Source organism: Drosophila kikkawai, chromosome 2L (assembly GCF_030179895.1).
Source record: "Drosophila kikkawai strain 14028-0561.14 chromosome 2L, DkikHiC1v2, whole genome shotgun sequence".
Classification (NCBI taxonomy): domain Eukaryota; kingdom Metazoa; phylum Arthropoda; class Insecta; order Diptera; family Drosophilidae; genus Drosophila; species Drosophila kikkawai.
The window spans coordinates 8,160,188-8,175,325 of record NC_091728.1 but is presented as its reverse complement, the minus strand read 5'-3'; the positions used below and the strand labels follow the sequence as shown (position 1 = coordinate 8,175,325).

General features: G+C 38.9%; 4 protein-coding genes and 1 long non-coding RNA gene across 5 annotated transcripts; 2 read left to right on the top strand and 3 right to left on the bottom strand.

The window, feature by feature from the left end:
- Positions 1-1,341: 1,341 nt before the first annotated feature.
- On the top strand, positions 1,342-4,052 carry Tsp29Fb (Tetraspanin 29Fb). The gene is made up of 5 exons (XM_017169132.3): positions 1,342-1,437; positions 1,561-1,670; positions 2,926-3,114; positions 3,187-3,357; positions 3,417-4,052. Exons 2-5 carry the CDS (start codon positions 1,590-1,592, stop codon positions 3,906-3,908), a joined length of 933 nt encoding a protein of 310 aa, XP_017024621.1. The 5' UTR covers positions 1,342-1,437; positions 1,561-1,589; the 3' UTR covers positions 3,909-4,052.
- Argl (Argininosuccinate lyase) lies at positions 3,955-6,026 on the bottom strand. The gene is made up of 3 exons (XM_017169120.2): positions 5,118-6,026; positions 4,383-4,783; positions 3,955-4,315 (listed from the first exon to the last, which is right to left on the bottom strand). The coding sequence occupies exons 1-3, from the start codon at positions 5,860-5,862 to the stop codon at positions 4,034-4,036; spliced, it is 1,428 nt and encodes a 475-aa protein (XP_017024609.1). The 5' UTR covers positions 5,863-6,026; the 3' UTR covers positions 3,955-4,033.
- Positions 6,027-6,328: 302 nt separating this feature from the next.
- Positions 6,329-7,556, bottom strand: LOC108076260 (dTTP/UTP pyrophosphatase). Its single transcript, XM_017169012.2, has 4 exons — positions 7,397-7,556; positions 7,083-7,327; positions 6,867-7,013; positions 6,329-6,810 (listed from the first exon to the last, which is right to left on the bottom strand). The coding sequence occupies exons 1-4, from the start codon at positions 7,484-7,486 to the stop codon at positions 6,663-6,665; spliced, it is 630 nt and encodes a 209-aa protein (XP_017024501.1). The 5' UTR covers positions 7,487-7,556; the 3' UTR covers positions 6,329-6,662.
- A 125-nt stretch (positions 7,557-7,681) lies between these two features.
- LOC108076243 (uncharacterized) lies at positions 7,682-15,138 on the top strand. Its single transcript, XM_017168994.3, has 5 exons — positions 7,682-7,868; positions 9,657-9,817; positions 10,275-10,938; positions 13,860-14,153; positions 14,212-15,138. Exons 3-5 carry the CDS (start codon positions 10,306-10,308, stop codon positions 14,509-14,511), a joined length of 1,227 nt encoding a protein of 408 aa, XP_017024483.1. The 5' UTR covers positions 7,682-7,868; positions 9,657-9,817; positions 10,275-10,305; the 3' UTR covers positions 14,512-15,138.
- On the bottom strand, positions 10,598-11,379 carry LOC138928781 (uncharacterized). The gene is made up of 2 exons (XR_011445136.1): positions 10,987-11,379; positions 10,598-10,932 (listed from the first exon to the last, which is right to left on the bottom strand). It is a non-coding gene; the product is annotated as an uncharacterized lncRNA (long non-coding RNA).

Sequence of the window (15,138 nt, the reverse complement as noted above, 5' to 3'; positions counted from 1 at the left end):
GCTGCAATTATTATTTTCATGATCAGAGGAAAGAGGCGCATCAATTGGAGCGTTTTTATAGTCGAGTAGGCAGAGTTATGGTTTGGGGAGCCATATCTTACCATGTGACTTGTGAGCTCCAATTCTTATCCTCAAACATGAACGCAAAAGCGTATCTAAACGTCCTTGAAAAGGCTTTTCCACCATTGGAAAATTTTTTCAATAATTTGCCTTGGACATTCCAGCACGAAAATGCGCCAATACATACTGCAGGTATTGTAAAACCTTTTTTAAAAGATAAAAATGTTTTAACTCTGAACTGGCCACCATACTCGCCGGATCTGAATATAATTGAAAATGTTTGGGGATGGCTGGCCAGAAAGGTTTATGAGTCTGGCAAACAATTTTCAACAAAAGAAGAACTAATTGACGCCATTCAGAGGGCCTGGGCTACAATATCCTTAGACTACATTAAAAGTCTATATGATTCGATGCCCAACAGGATCTACGAGGTTATATTGAATAAAGGAGGCTCAACCGATTACTAAATTAACAAATATATATGTATTAATAATCACTATTGAATAAAAACACATTTCCTAATATTTAAGTTCGTTAAATATACTTTAAAACAAAAAAGTGCTATTCATGTGAAACAAAATTGTTGTGCAATTTTTTAAGTTTTTATGTTTTTTTGTTAACATTTATTAATTGTTAATTTAATTTAAGTTTTGTTACTTTTCTTATATTTAAAATTGATTACACTATAAATAGAAACCTAAACATCAGCGAGTTTTCTTTTTGGTTAAAAGATTTCAAGATTTGAAATTGCATAAAAAAGTGTGCTATTCAAGTGAAACGCAGTGTATGTATAAGTAGACGTGTTAGAAGTAAGTTGAATTAACATTATGAGAATTGCACTAAAAGTATCATCGATTCGCTCCAATACTTATTCGATTTCAGAGTTTCTGTTGCAAAATAATTCTCTAATGAAAACAATGGAATCGTTATCTTATCTGATATTTGTCTAACTGGAAGACTATGAACAATAGTTGGCTTGATAAGCGTCTCTTGATAAGCCTCCATTGGAAAGCTTTCCAGAGAGTGGAAGTCACAGATGAAAAAATTTCACAAAATATATGTATTTATTAATGATACTTTCTTTAAAATGTGTTTGAAAAATATAATAAAATGTTTCATTTTTATACAAAAAAAATGTTTTTTAACCTTTGAAGACTTATATCAAAAAATAATTTAAGTTGGTAGGGAATGTGATTGATTTTCCAAACTCTGGCCCATCCACTTTTTGCCAGTGTAGCTACGAGTGGGTGGCAAGGCCAGACGGCATTTGCCCGAGCTTAGGGAAAAGAGAGCGGCAGAGAGAGAGAATGAACCGCAGTGCTTCAATTGCGTTCACCGTTTTGCCACTCAGTTCACGTGTGACTAGCAAAAGTTAAAGTACGTTTACTGCTGTTAGCGGTCGCGACATATTCAGGCGAACGATAATACCCCATATACTATATACTCTATATTGCGGAAAGTGGCAGTTATTAACAATTTGCACCTATACTTACATTGCAGGCGACGAGCGAAAATACGAACTGCACAAAATGGCTAACCGCGACTTACAGCTCAATTCGGGCATGAAGTGCGCCAAATACATGCTCATCATTGTGAGCTTTATGTTTGCGGTGAGTTGATCCTGCTAATGATGATAATGATAATCCTGCGTGAGTCACGACTCCGCCGCCATCTTGATTCATTTTCACTCTTTTGCGCGTTCTTTTTTTATCACACGGAGCGATTTCCTTATCAGCTTTCGGCGAGTATAGGTTTTTTATATGTGAATCATATTACTGCGCCTACGTAAGTCGCTCACGGGAGTAGAGAGAGCCAATTGGAATGAAGAGAAACAGGTCAAGAACAGTATACAAATTTCCGTGTTTAGATCTGACTTTAGTTTTTATTTGAGAACAAACTAAGATGGAGAAATATAACAGTTTAATTTAATATTCTTAATAAAAGACTAATTAATAAATTGTTGATAATTTTTTTCTCTACATTTTCTTGTCACTCTCAGTGCCCTTCGTCACTACGTGGAGAGGCGTATCTTTGCAGTGATTTTAAAGTTACACTACCTTTGTGATAGATAACAAAGGGTTTTAAGTTTTAATTATATTTTTAAATATTTATCAATCAAACCAAACCTTTCTTATTACAATTAATTATAGTTTTCATTAAATTTATGAAAAATATCTATTAAATTATTTCACCAGCCTTTAGTCAGCACAGTTGCCCTCAAAGTGTATACAAGTTACTCATTTCGATAAGATAACAAGACGAAAATATATCAGAATGTGATGGAACAACTGCATACTTGCGGATGAATGTATTTTTGATACTACAATAAGAACGGTTAATATTGTAAATAGGATATTGCCTTTAAGTTACATTATTTAGATAGTAGTAGTTAGATAGTTAGTAGTAGAAGTACAGTGCATTCATACGATTTTGCAGTTCAAGCAAACAAGATAGGGAAAATGAGCAAACAAAAGGAGCAAACATTCTAAAAGTTCAGTAAATATCTGATAAATGTGACACTGATTTTAAGTTAACAATGACACAATTCTAGAAATTGATTAATTGTCAAATTGAAAGCTTAATTTTTAATAGTTGAACAATGATCATTAATGATTTGATTGATGAGTATTAATAGTTTTCAAATAGTATAAATGTAGAACCTAATTTATGTTGTTTCTGGGAAACATCAATGTATAGTATTTATCAATTTTTAAACAAAACAAAATGGCTTTTATTAGCTGTTTGAGATAATGCTAGCAGGAATACCCAGAGATACTCACATTTAAGGTACTCCAAAGTCACACTGAATATCTCACACCTGCGACATGCATTGATTAACGACCTTGTATACGTTTTCCCTCATAGCTGACTGCTATCCTGCTCATCATGGTGGGAACCACCATCCAGGCGATCTTCGGTGACTTTAGCCTTTTTATCGATGGACACTTCTCCTCGCCTCCAGCGCTTCTTATTGCCATTGGTTTCATCCTCATCGCAGTGGCCACTCTGGGAGCCTATGGAGCCGTCAAGGAGAGTGTGATGGTTATTAATCTGGTGAGTGGAATTATCTTGGCAAATTTTTGTTTTTGTCTTTACAGAATATTTATTTAATCCATAATTTTGTAGTATGGAGTTTGCCTGTTTCTGGTCTTCATCCTGGAGGTCTCCGCCGCCATTGCCGCCTTCGTGATGCAGTCGCAGGTGCGGGGCATGCTCATGCGCACAATGCACCAGGCCCTGGCCGAATACGAAAGCGATCCCTATGTGGCAGCTGGAGTAGACTTTATGCAATCTGGAGTAAGTTTCCTGGAAATAATTTAGATAAAATAAAAATGCCTAATTTCCCTTCCTGATAGCTTGAATGCTGCGGAGTCAACCAGCCCGAGGACTGGATGGACTACTATTCCCCCAATAAGAACCTAACCATTGGCTCCGACGACGTCATTGTGCCCAACTCCTGCTGTGGCAGTCTGGAAGAGGATATTACCGATAGCACCCACACCCAGGTGACCTGCCACGAGACCTTCAACTATGGTTGCTTCCGCAAGATGAACTTCATTGTGTCGCAAAGCGCCATGCTGATTGCCACTGGTGCCACCACAGTGGCCTTTGTCCAGCTCCTGGGCGTCCTCTGCGCCTTCATGCTGGCCAAGACTCTGCGCCGCAACAAGTCTATTCGCGAGGCCCGACGTTGGCAGCTGCAGCAAAGTCTTGGAGTACTTATCTCTGGCGGAAAGATGGGTCCGCCCCAGAACTCGGCGGTCACCGGCTACCAGCAGCTGGATAACGGCGAGCAAGGCATCCACGAACCCTACACCTACACGCCCCAAAGTCCCAGCGTGAACTAGGCTCCGGTGGAAGTCATATTTATACGTTTTAGAACACCCAAAGAGATCAGTTTGTAAATGTAACTTTTTAATTTGTTAATCAAAAAACCAAAAATTCAAACGAAATAAAGCGCTGCTCCTGCTAGCTAGGACTGCTTGCGCAAATCCTTGGCGAATTTCTTAAGCAGCCTTAGCTGCTCCACGATGCTGGAACTGGAGGTGCCTCCAATGGCGTTGTATTGCTGCACGTTGTTAGAGTAGTCCGCCACACTGACTATGTCGGATCCGAAGGCGGGGCAGAAGGCTTGCAGCTCGCCCAGCGGCAGGTCGGTGATATCCACACCACGCTCCTCGGCCAGGGAAACCACGCGGCCAATGACATGATGGGCTTGGCGGAAGGGAAGTCCCTTCTTCACCAAATAGTAAGCCTGGAACGCATATATATTGGCCTTTAGTATCAAAGAAAGCTAAAAGATGTGGAGTTATTCAACTCACCCAATCCGTGGCCAACATATCCGTGCTGAGGGCAGCTTCCATTGAATTCTGCTGCACCTGCATCGTCTGCAGGACACCATCGGTGACCTCTAGCACCTGGGAAAGCTTATCGAAGGACTGGAAGCAGTACTCCTTGTCAAACTGCAGGTCCTTGTTGTAGGTGGACGGTGTGCCTTTGATGGTCATCATAATGCCCGTCAGGTTCGAGGTGATCACCCCCGACATGCCACGTATAAGCTCCAAGCTGTCCGGGTTCCGTTTCTGAGGCATCAGGCTGCTGCCACTGGAGAAGCTATCTGCCAGACGAATAAAGTCAAATTCCTTGGTGCTGTAGATGATCAGGTCCTCGGCCAAACGTGACAGATGGAGACTCACCAAGGAGCAGCAGTAAATAAAGTCAACTGGAAGAAAGAGAAATTAAATGATGTTCTTGTATTTTTAAGGGGAAAGCTTTTATATAATTTAAAAAGTAAGAAAAGGTTTATTCGAAATTAGTTGCATACGTTTTTTAACATTTTTTTGGGCTTTGCTTAAGACCTACTTTTCCTTCAAACGAATATACCCCAAGACATCCGAAAGATAGGGCACCGGGCCCTTGTTATCAGACACCCCTTGAAATAATCTCCTCCAGGCTGTCGCTGATAAGAAATCAATTGTGCTAATTGCAATATCAAACGACTTTGAAATGACTTAAGAAAGCGATCTTTTGATATGACAGATCTCCCCTAGACTCACCTACGAAGTCGCGATCTCCCACTGCATGCATGCTGTTGGGTGTCACCCCCGAGAACCCCAGACGCTCGGCCAGCCACAGGCGGTCGATGCCAAGAGGATTCCCCGCCAGTGCACCGCTCCCCAGAGGCAGGACATTGGCCCGCTCCCGGAGCTCAGCCAGCCGCAGGCCATCTTCTCGCAGGGCAAAGGCATGCGATAGCAGCCAGTGGGAGAACTGGACGGTCTGGGCGCGCTGAAGGTGTGTGTATCCTGGCATCAGGACGCCCAGGTGATGCTCTGCCTGTCGGCTGGCTGTTTCTATGACACGGCTTAGGCGGCCCAGGGTTTCACGAATAGCCTTACGCAGCCACAGCTTCATATCCGTGACCACCTGGTCGTTGCGACTCCGTCCTGTGTGCAACCGCTGGCCCAGTTCACCGGTGATCTCCACCAGCAGCCGCTCGTTGACCGTGTGCACGTCCTCATCTCCTGGCCGGAACTTCACTGTGCCCTCGATCCAATCAAAGCGTAATAGCTCCAGACTCTTGACCAGCTTATCCGCCTCGGCTTCGTCCAGGTGACCAGCTCGATGAAGAGCCTCTGCATACGCCTTGCTGGCATCCAGATCATCTGCATAGAGCCGAGAGTCGTAGGGCAGACTGTTGTTCAGCGCCTCCAAAGCTTCGTGAGGCTTTTGGCTGAAGCGTCCGCCCCACATTTGGTAGCAGGTTTTAGGGAGCGTAGGTGGCTGCAGTGGCTGGGACATGATGGATCCGCTCTTCGTAACCGTTGGATGTATACTGGAATCGCTCTTCGGTAGGGCGCTGCTCACGAATACAATATTTTATTGTTTATATAATCGTGTTATCTTTGAAAATAATATGTTGCTCGGATTTTTTTACGAATTGAGAGTGATTAGGGCAAGTCAGCTGTGGGACACACAAAGCAAACAGTGGGTTTAAAACATTGACGAGAAGTTTTTAGCTGAAAAATACCCGGTTTTAAAAATAAAGTAGATATTCTTAATAAAAGTAATAAGGCATTAGGAGTACGAGTTCTTGGGGCTTAAATTAAATTAATAAAAGCTTCATTAAAACATATTAAAATCAGGTTCAAGCACTATATGCCGGGGTCCCCCCTTTAAAGCCTAGGAGCTAACATTTGTATCTAGGAATTGCCTATAAATAATAAAGGGAATATTTCATTTCCATTATAATTTCAAACAAACGTACTTTACTCTTTTAATAATAAGATGTTACAATTTTATTGTAAATTCTTTTGAAGCGTCTCAAACTTAAACAACAAATTCACAATTATTATTACTTAAAATTTAACCACTGTGCTTTGCTCTCTCTTTAGGTTTTCTTCTCGCGATTATTTGATTTTTATTTTTAATTGACTTGAGCCATAAAGAAAAAACAAACAAGTCCACGCAAAGTCGGAGAGAGATACAGCGCCGCTTATCAACCAAGATTAAAATAACCAGAGCGTGTGTAGCCTCTGACGCTTATTGCCGCAAGACTCCCAGACAGTTTGTATGTGTTGGGCGCGACGTTGACAAGCCACTTATGGGCTGAGATCCTCTAGAAACAGTTTATTCAGTTCACAGCACAGTCGATGCAGTGGCAGGCCCATCACGCAGTAAAAGTCACCATCGATACGGTGGATAAGGGCGCCACCAGGGCCCTGGACGCCATAGGCACCAGCTTTATCTCTAAATGGATACAATTTTAATTAATATTGGTGGTTAATGCGATGACTTTGCCTTACAATGGATCCCTCGAGTCCACATAGCTCTGAATTTGTTCTGGCAGCAAATGGCCAAAGTAAACGTCAGCCGTGTCAGTAAATTTACGAACACCATTGGCATGTTTTAGCACAACGCCACTAAATACACGATTTGATGTTCCAGACAAACTGAGGGATGAAAAATACAAAATTAATACAAGATTACTTCTAAATTATAAAGATATTCCTAGTATTTACTTGGTCAGCATGCGAATAGCATCAGCGGCATCCTTGGGCTTTCCATAGATCTCCTTTCCCAAAGTCACCATTGTATCCGCAGCTATGACTACAAGATTCTTATTATCCCCCGAAGAGCTCAATCTGGAGAATACTTCCTCTGCTTTGCCCAGAGCTGTGGCCTCTATGTAATCCGAGAATTCCTTGAAGTCTTCCAGATTGAGGTTCTCCTCGAAGGTCGAGGGACACAGCTCCGCGTTGAGGCCCTTAAATTACAAAATATGTATAAAATTGATATTACAATTCTTAGACATTATCTGAATTGTAGGTCTTACCAGCATTTTGACCAGTTCCTGTCTCCTTGGAGAACCGCTCGCCAAAACTATCCGGTAGTTGCCCAAAACATGCTTAATTGGCGCCAACATAATTAATTTAATTCTATTTACAACAAAATAATAAACATGTGCTGGAACGCGAAGTTAGTGTGGCTGCATTTACTGTTTATACTAAAATATACTACCTCGTGTGCAGTATTTTTGACATATTTTGTATTGGTATTTCTTTTACCAAACTGGTATTTTGGTATATATTGCTTATATCTCTGCGGTCACACTAGTTGTATCCCAAACACAAGACAATTGTGCAATTTCTTCGGAAAAACACTAAACAATTGAATAAAAGAGCGCGCAACTTTGTTGTTGTTGCGGGAGAGTGGAAGAGGGAGAGAGTTCGAGAGAGCGGATTCAAATACACATATTCAACGCCGCAGAATGCAGCTTGCCGCCGCTGTGGTGTTGCATAAATTCCGTTAGTAATTTTAACTATTTCTGCCGCCTCTATTGTTGTTGTGGCCATTGTTTAGTTGTGCGCGTGTGCAGTGTGGGTGTCTGTGTGTCTATATTAGCTTAGTGATATTTATATTCCTAATTACAAACGTTGTGTCCGACGCGAATTAAAAGTTTTAGTTTGCCATCGGCGGGCAGAGCTCTTAGTCGTCAACATTACATCAAACTAACGGTGCTTACGTGCCACACGACGCACACACACACACAACACACATAACGCCGCCTTCACCTTGAAGTGCCTGTCAAATTGTCGGAATCGCTTCCTATTTATTTGCCATTATTTCGAACGGAACTTCTTACACCGCGAGAGCGACAAAGAGTGGTGTCAAGGTAGCCGACATACAGTTACGTTCAAAATAATAGTTTGTGACCATTTCTGAGGAAAAGATCGACAGTGTAGTTGTTATATATTATGTAGTTGGATATTGGCTAAATCCAAAGGTGTTGTGATCTTTAGTTTAAATAAAAACAAAAATAAATGAATTTAAAATTAAAATGAATTAAGTTTTTAACATTTACTAATTCGTGTATGTATTATCCGAAAAATAAACAAAGACTTCCACATACTACATTATATATGTAAAGGGAAAGTACAGGAATAACAATTAAATTCCAAACTAAACCATAAAAATATTTAAATAAAACTACTTGAATATTAGTTCTTGTAAAACAATAAGTTAAATTCTAATATTATGGACCCAAATGTACGTTTATGTTTATATGGGAGTCTGGGAAAGCAGAGTGGGACAGCTGATAAGGCGACTTTATTGTTTCAGTTTCTTAATTGCACTTTGGACGACCCACAAAAATGAAAAACAAACATTTGTATTAGTATTTGTATTTCTTGTCTGTTTTTTTCGCAATAAATAAGCAATTGTTAACCGCGTGAATTCGTTTATTCTCACAAAAAACAAAAAATGTATCTCAGACATGTCTATTGCATCAGCTCTGACTTAACAGGAAACGTACCAAAAGTGTTAATGTTTTTAATTTATTTTAATAATTAAAAGTGCAATATTAATTGCTGTGAATTAACAAAGGTTCTCAAATTTTTAATGCAAATGGATGCCAAATTACATGAAAACAAAAAAAAATATTATTTTTAAGAGCGTTTGAACAACCAAATTACCTAAACCTTGTTTGATATAGTAAATTATATTTTAAAATTCGTTCAAAACTAAACTACTAATTTGCACAAATTGTTCTTTTTTCCAAGAATCTAAAACTGCAATACTACCTTTGGAAATGAATCATACTTGGGATGACTAAGACAAAGAATTAGTATTTTTAATTTAATATATTATTTATTGTATATTATTTATTTTCATCGTAGCAAACGAAAGTTCTTTCTTTTACTTCAATTAATCCATTAAGACCCAGACTATAGTAGCTCTAAAACTTTGATTACTTTGTAGTTTATGTATATGACTCCCAAACTGTAATTCTCTCACGCATTTATAAATCGCATGCGATAAAAATCAACAAACATTTTGTTGCCCTCGGCACTAAATGAAATTTTCATTTCGTAATAGGATAAACATAATTAGATAGTGTAGCTGCAAAGATACTCTTGATGTTATGTATATTTTCTACCAAAATCTATCATAATTTTAATATTAATAAATATTTATCCTTCTGTAAGGGTATAAAACTGTGGGCTTTTGAATGATATCTGACACTCTTGTTTTTTCTCAAACATTGTTCACTGCAACCAAAAGTAACTCTCCCTCTCTTTCTCTTCCACCTACAGGGCCAAGCGGACGCACACACATATCACGTGTCTGACTCTGGCCACAGTTTTGTAGCCAACGATCACGCGCGAGCCAATCTCGCTCTCTCCCAGCCACTCGCACTCGCTCTTTGTCGCTGCTGCTGCGGAGCTCTCTCCCAGTCGGACCTGGCAGATTTTAGGTACGTTTTTCCAGAAGACATTTGTACATACATGATTTTTCTGTGCCTGTTCTCTTAATTTTTCCATTAAGTGAGTTAAGGTACAGTTTACTGATGTGGGAACAGTTTTTTGTAAATTTTTGCTTTAAAACTGATTTAACTTAAATTGAAACTAATTTAATAGTAATCCAAACAATATTTCAAACAGAGCTATGTATAAAATTCCATACAAATAAATTTTTCATGGTACATTGTCTCAAGATTACTGATTGGGAACAGAAATTTAGTTAAGTTTCCATAAAATAAATAAACAAAATAAATATACAATAAATAAAATATACAATAAATAATATATAAATAAATTAACAAAAATGAAAATTTAAATAAATTGAACTTCAGGAACATTTAAACTTTCATATCATTCGTAGATTTATTTAATGGAAAAATATGTAGTAAATATGTGCTTTTTTCCGTATAGGTTTTAAAACGTCCGATTGGCCTCTCCCGCGATGTTCTCACTACAGCAATTGGTCCGAGTGGCTGCAGCGACGCCGAACGGAGGCAGTGATCTCTACAGGCTGCTTCGGCACCTGGGCAACGCGACGGCAGCAAACACGAACACAAGCACAGCGGCAGGTACAGCTAGAGCTATAGCCAAAGCAACAACACAGCTCTCTAGTCAGGCGAAGTTCGGCGACAGCGACAGTCACAATTCGCCCTCACACGCGGACGGTTATAGTCACTGCGAATCAGAGTCGGATTTGGAGTCGGCGCACCACGGCAATAATTTTCCATCAGCCCACCAATTGGCCCGAAAGCTATTGGAGCAGCGTAGCCAGGATATCCAGCGTCAGATTCATACACAATCGGCCAGCGGACAGCGAGCCAAGTCCTCCCAACAGCAGCAGCAGCAGCAAACCACCACCAAGTTTGCCATGTCATCGTTAGCGGCGGAGCCCCTGCAAGCCCACAAGGCAGACGAAATCACGGCCTCCGGGGCGGACAATGCGGTGGAGTCCCCAGGACTAGGTGCCTCCTGTCACGATGTGGCCTCAGCATCGGCCAGTGCCGGTACAAAGGCCTGCTTCAGCACTGGCCTCGGCGAGATCCTACAGTTCATGGAGCTCATTGGCAACCTGAAAGTAAGTGAAACGTAACTAGAAAAGCAGCTGCTTTTCCTTCATATTCACCCTTCTTTACTCTCAACTTGGGCGTCATATGTTTGTATTGATTTTTCCCCAAAAGGAACTTGTTTTGATTTTGATGTTTGGGTGTTTTGTCGAAGAGAATCATGAAAATTATTATATATAATTATTTAATGCGAAATAACCAGAGACTACGCACTAAAAAATTTTTCTATAATCTTTTTAACATTTAATTTTTTTATTATTAAAATAAAACGTAATTTTTAATGACCCTGAAATGCTTCCTACAGCTACTTTTTCTAAATTTTTGCTTGTATGATCAATATTTAATATGGAGACTTATTTTTCTGTTTCATTAGGTTCGACAAGTAGCCTTCAACCAAAGTATGTAGGTGTTAACACAATTAAGCAAAAAATAAGTCAACCAAAAGACCTCAAATAACGAATTTCTTCAACAACGTTTTTTGGGTATTTATGGGATTGCTTTTGCTCAAATGACTTTTTATACTATTTATATTAATTCTTATAATTCTGGTGTACATTTTCTTATTAAATTATAAAAGCTATTTAAATTGTGAGTCAGCCAATTTCATAATCCAAATTCTTATCACATCTCTGCTCGTGTTTCTAAGCCTTTTGGTAATAAAAGACTGCATAATATAAGCTTCGCTTATCAAAATATTCTTTCAAATCCCCCCCATTTGAGGTTCTGACAGAAAATCCAAGAAAATAAACAAAAAGAACGCACAGATTTGATTTATTTATTTACTTTGTGTGTGTATAATCTATTCTGCTTTACCTACACTCTGGCGTTCTTTTGTTTTGTATATTTGCAAATGTTGTATAATGCCCAGAGTCAGCGGCAGCCTCGCTCTCGAACGAATTTGTATAGTCGGTTGCCAAAAAATATTCTTATTTATATACATTTCTACATTCGTATGTAGTTTTATAAGTATAATGTTTTTGGCTTGGTACAAATTGTATTTGTCATTTGCAGTCAATTTATCAGTTATGATATCGTTCAGTATAGCGTAATGTAAGCCATAAAAAGCACAAAAGTCAAGAGCTGCACACTTTCTGGAACCCATCAGCATTACGATTAGATAATTGCCGCAGCTGAAACTTTCAACCAATCAACAAAACCACAGAACACGGGACTTGATTTCTTATCTACAAAACCATTAAAAAGGGAATCGCTCTTGTAACTTGAGCAGCTTGTCTATCAGTTTAACTCATTAACAAGCTCAAAGTTTCTTTTTGCTTTTGTGTTCTCTTTGCAAATCCCATAATCTTTGCAACAAAATTGCAAATATACGCCAACCGCGAAGGCAAAGTTCTAAAAGTCTCACGTGAGCACAATGAAATGTATATTTTGTTATTTGCTTTTGTTTTGGAGCCCCACAAACCATTGACGTATGACCAACAACAGATTCAAGCGAGAACTACAACAAAAAATATCTTTTCAAATGCTATTTTCTAAAATTTCTTTATTACCCAATTATATATGTGTGTGTATCTGAACGGTTGTATATAGAGCGTGCAAAAGCAAAAATGAAAAGGAAAAGCGACGCGTGACTTTGATCTTGGCCTTCAAAATATAGACGCTATCTAGGTACACCTCAAGGGGTAAGATTTCTATAGAATGTTTTTGTTAGCGTTCTAGAAGTTTTTTTTTTAAGGCACACAGAAATAAGAGACAAATAAATACAAATTCATATAATCCCTTATAAAACCCATGAGCGCATTGCTTACTGCGCCTCAATAGCAACTCTTGTTGTCATTTATCAGTTCATAGCTAAAGTCAATATTAATATTTATATGCCATATGGAATCAGCAAGGCGATTAATAAACCAAACTCAATAATGTACTTGTTTGATTCCCCGCAAATCCATATTATTAATATGAGATATGGCATTTATCTGCTGTGTGCATCATTATGCATGTTGTACCCAACTCAGTGGAATCTTTGTCCCTACTGATAAGGTATCCAATTCCATTACGTGACCCTAACCAATCAGTCATTGCCTTTGATAAGTCACGGACTGTTTGCTATATGATTAAAGTTAGAGAGCTGCAGGCCTTCTTGTCGTTTAATTAAACCATAATATTATATAGTATGTATATGGAATCGGCGGAACTTAATTTACGAATGACAAGGAAAAGCAAATGGCTTGCAACGTCTTTTGGACCTTGTGCATATACTCACCGTTGGGTTGCTATAAATAAAACGTTTATTGATCAAATAGCAACAGTCTAGAACGGGTCTTGCTGGCAGGTTTGGGTGAAAAGGTCTGGGGCAGGCGCCACCAACCTTGATGTGTTGTGCAGCAAGCGAAACCGGCAACGATGTCACCAGAGTCGCGTCGTTGTCAATGTTTTTAATTAGCCAAAGTGGCAGGTGGGCTATAGGTGCCTCTATGTACATGCAATATCTATAAAATATGCGAGCTTTAAATGTCATCTTTTGTTTTAAATATCAAGCTTTTTTAGCAACTTTTCATTCCTTCGTTTAAAAGAAAATCAAGATTTTATAGTTATTGATTGCCTATGCGAGCTTTAAATGTCATCTTTTGTTTTAAATATCAAGCTTTTTTAGCAACTTTTCATTCCTTCGTTTAAAAGAAAATCAAGATTTTATAGTTATTGATTGCCTATCGATATTTTAAGGCTAGACTTCAATATATGTGCGATAAATCGATAATAAATATAAAATACCAAATTTGCCTTCTATCAAGAGGTTATCTAAAATGGAATTTAAAGATGATTTAACAATAATATTAATAAATTTATATTTTAATTTTTTTTTTCGATAATATCGATATCTTAACGCTAAATTCTATATATTTCGATATATTAAACCATTAATATTTCACTCTTTATTAATATCCCATATTATTTTTCATCCTCTTCCATACAGCACACCAAACGCACTGGCTGGGTGCTACGTGATGTCAACGATTGCGAATCGATTTCGGGACACATGTACCGGATGAGCATGTTAACCTTCTTGTTGGACGGCAGCGAGGGACTAAATCAAATCCGCTGCATGGAGCTAGCACTAGTCCATGATTTGGCGGAGAGTTTAGTGGGTGACATAACGCCCTTCTGTGGCGTGTCCAAGGATGAGAAGCGTGCCATGGAGTTTAAGGCCATGGAGGATATATGCAAGCTGATTGAGCCGCGTGGCAAGCGCATTATGGAACTGTTTGAGGTGAGCAACAACATAATCCTCATTTAATATAACAATTAATAGCTTTATGTATTTCCAGGAATACGAGCATGGCCAGAGTGCCGAGAGCAAGTTTGTCAAGGATCTGGATCGCCTGGATATGGTTATGCAGGCGTTTGAATACGAGAAGCGTGACAATTGCCTTCTGAAGCACCAGGAGTTCTTCGACTCCACCGAGGGCAAGTTTAATCATCCGTTCGTGAAGAAGCTGGTCAACGAGATCTACGAACAGCGTGATGTCCTGGCCAAGGCCAAGGGCGCTACTCCGCCGCCAGCCATTGAGATTCCCAGCATGGAGAAGCCTTCGAAACTGGCCAACGGTCATGACAGCTCGAGTTGAGCGTTATTCTAGGAACCACCTCTTAGGCTATAGCACATGAACACACACACCCACATCCTTCTCACTACGCTCTTAATTTGTAAGCCAACAACAAATCCAACTAACAAACTGTTACGCCTACCTCGACACGCTCATAGTTAGACTTAACTTTTAACACACTAATTTATTGCGAAAGAAATGTTGAAGACTACGTGATGTCTCCTTAGTTCAATTTCCTCTATGTTAAGCGTAAAGTTGCGGATCGAGTTTTAGCTAAATATTCGATTGATCCTGACTAAGAAACAACAAACACTCAATTGTAAATAGCTAAAATGAATTGTAGTTAATTTTAAAAGATGAACAGAAGAACCGTGCGCGAGATTCATTATTATTGTAAATGTTGTCCTAGAGCAATTTTATTCAAACCGACAAACTAATGAGTAAATCAAAATTATTCTCCAGCAACTAAAATAATCAAAATTACTTGATTTTATCTAATAATTTGTACACCCCTTGAACGAATCGAACAATTGTTATAACAAAAACTATAATTACCAAACAAAATTGTGAATTAGGCAGTATATATACATATATATATATATATATAAAGATGCAGTCACGCCTCAGAGTGGCTAAAAAGACAAAGCA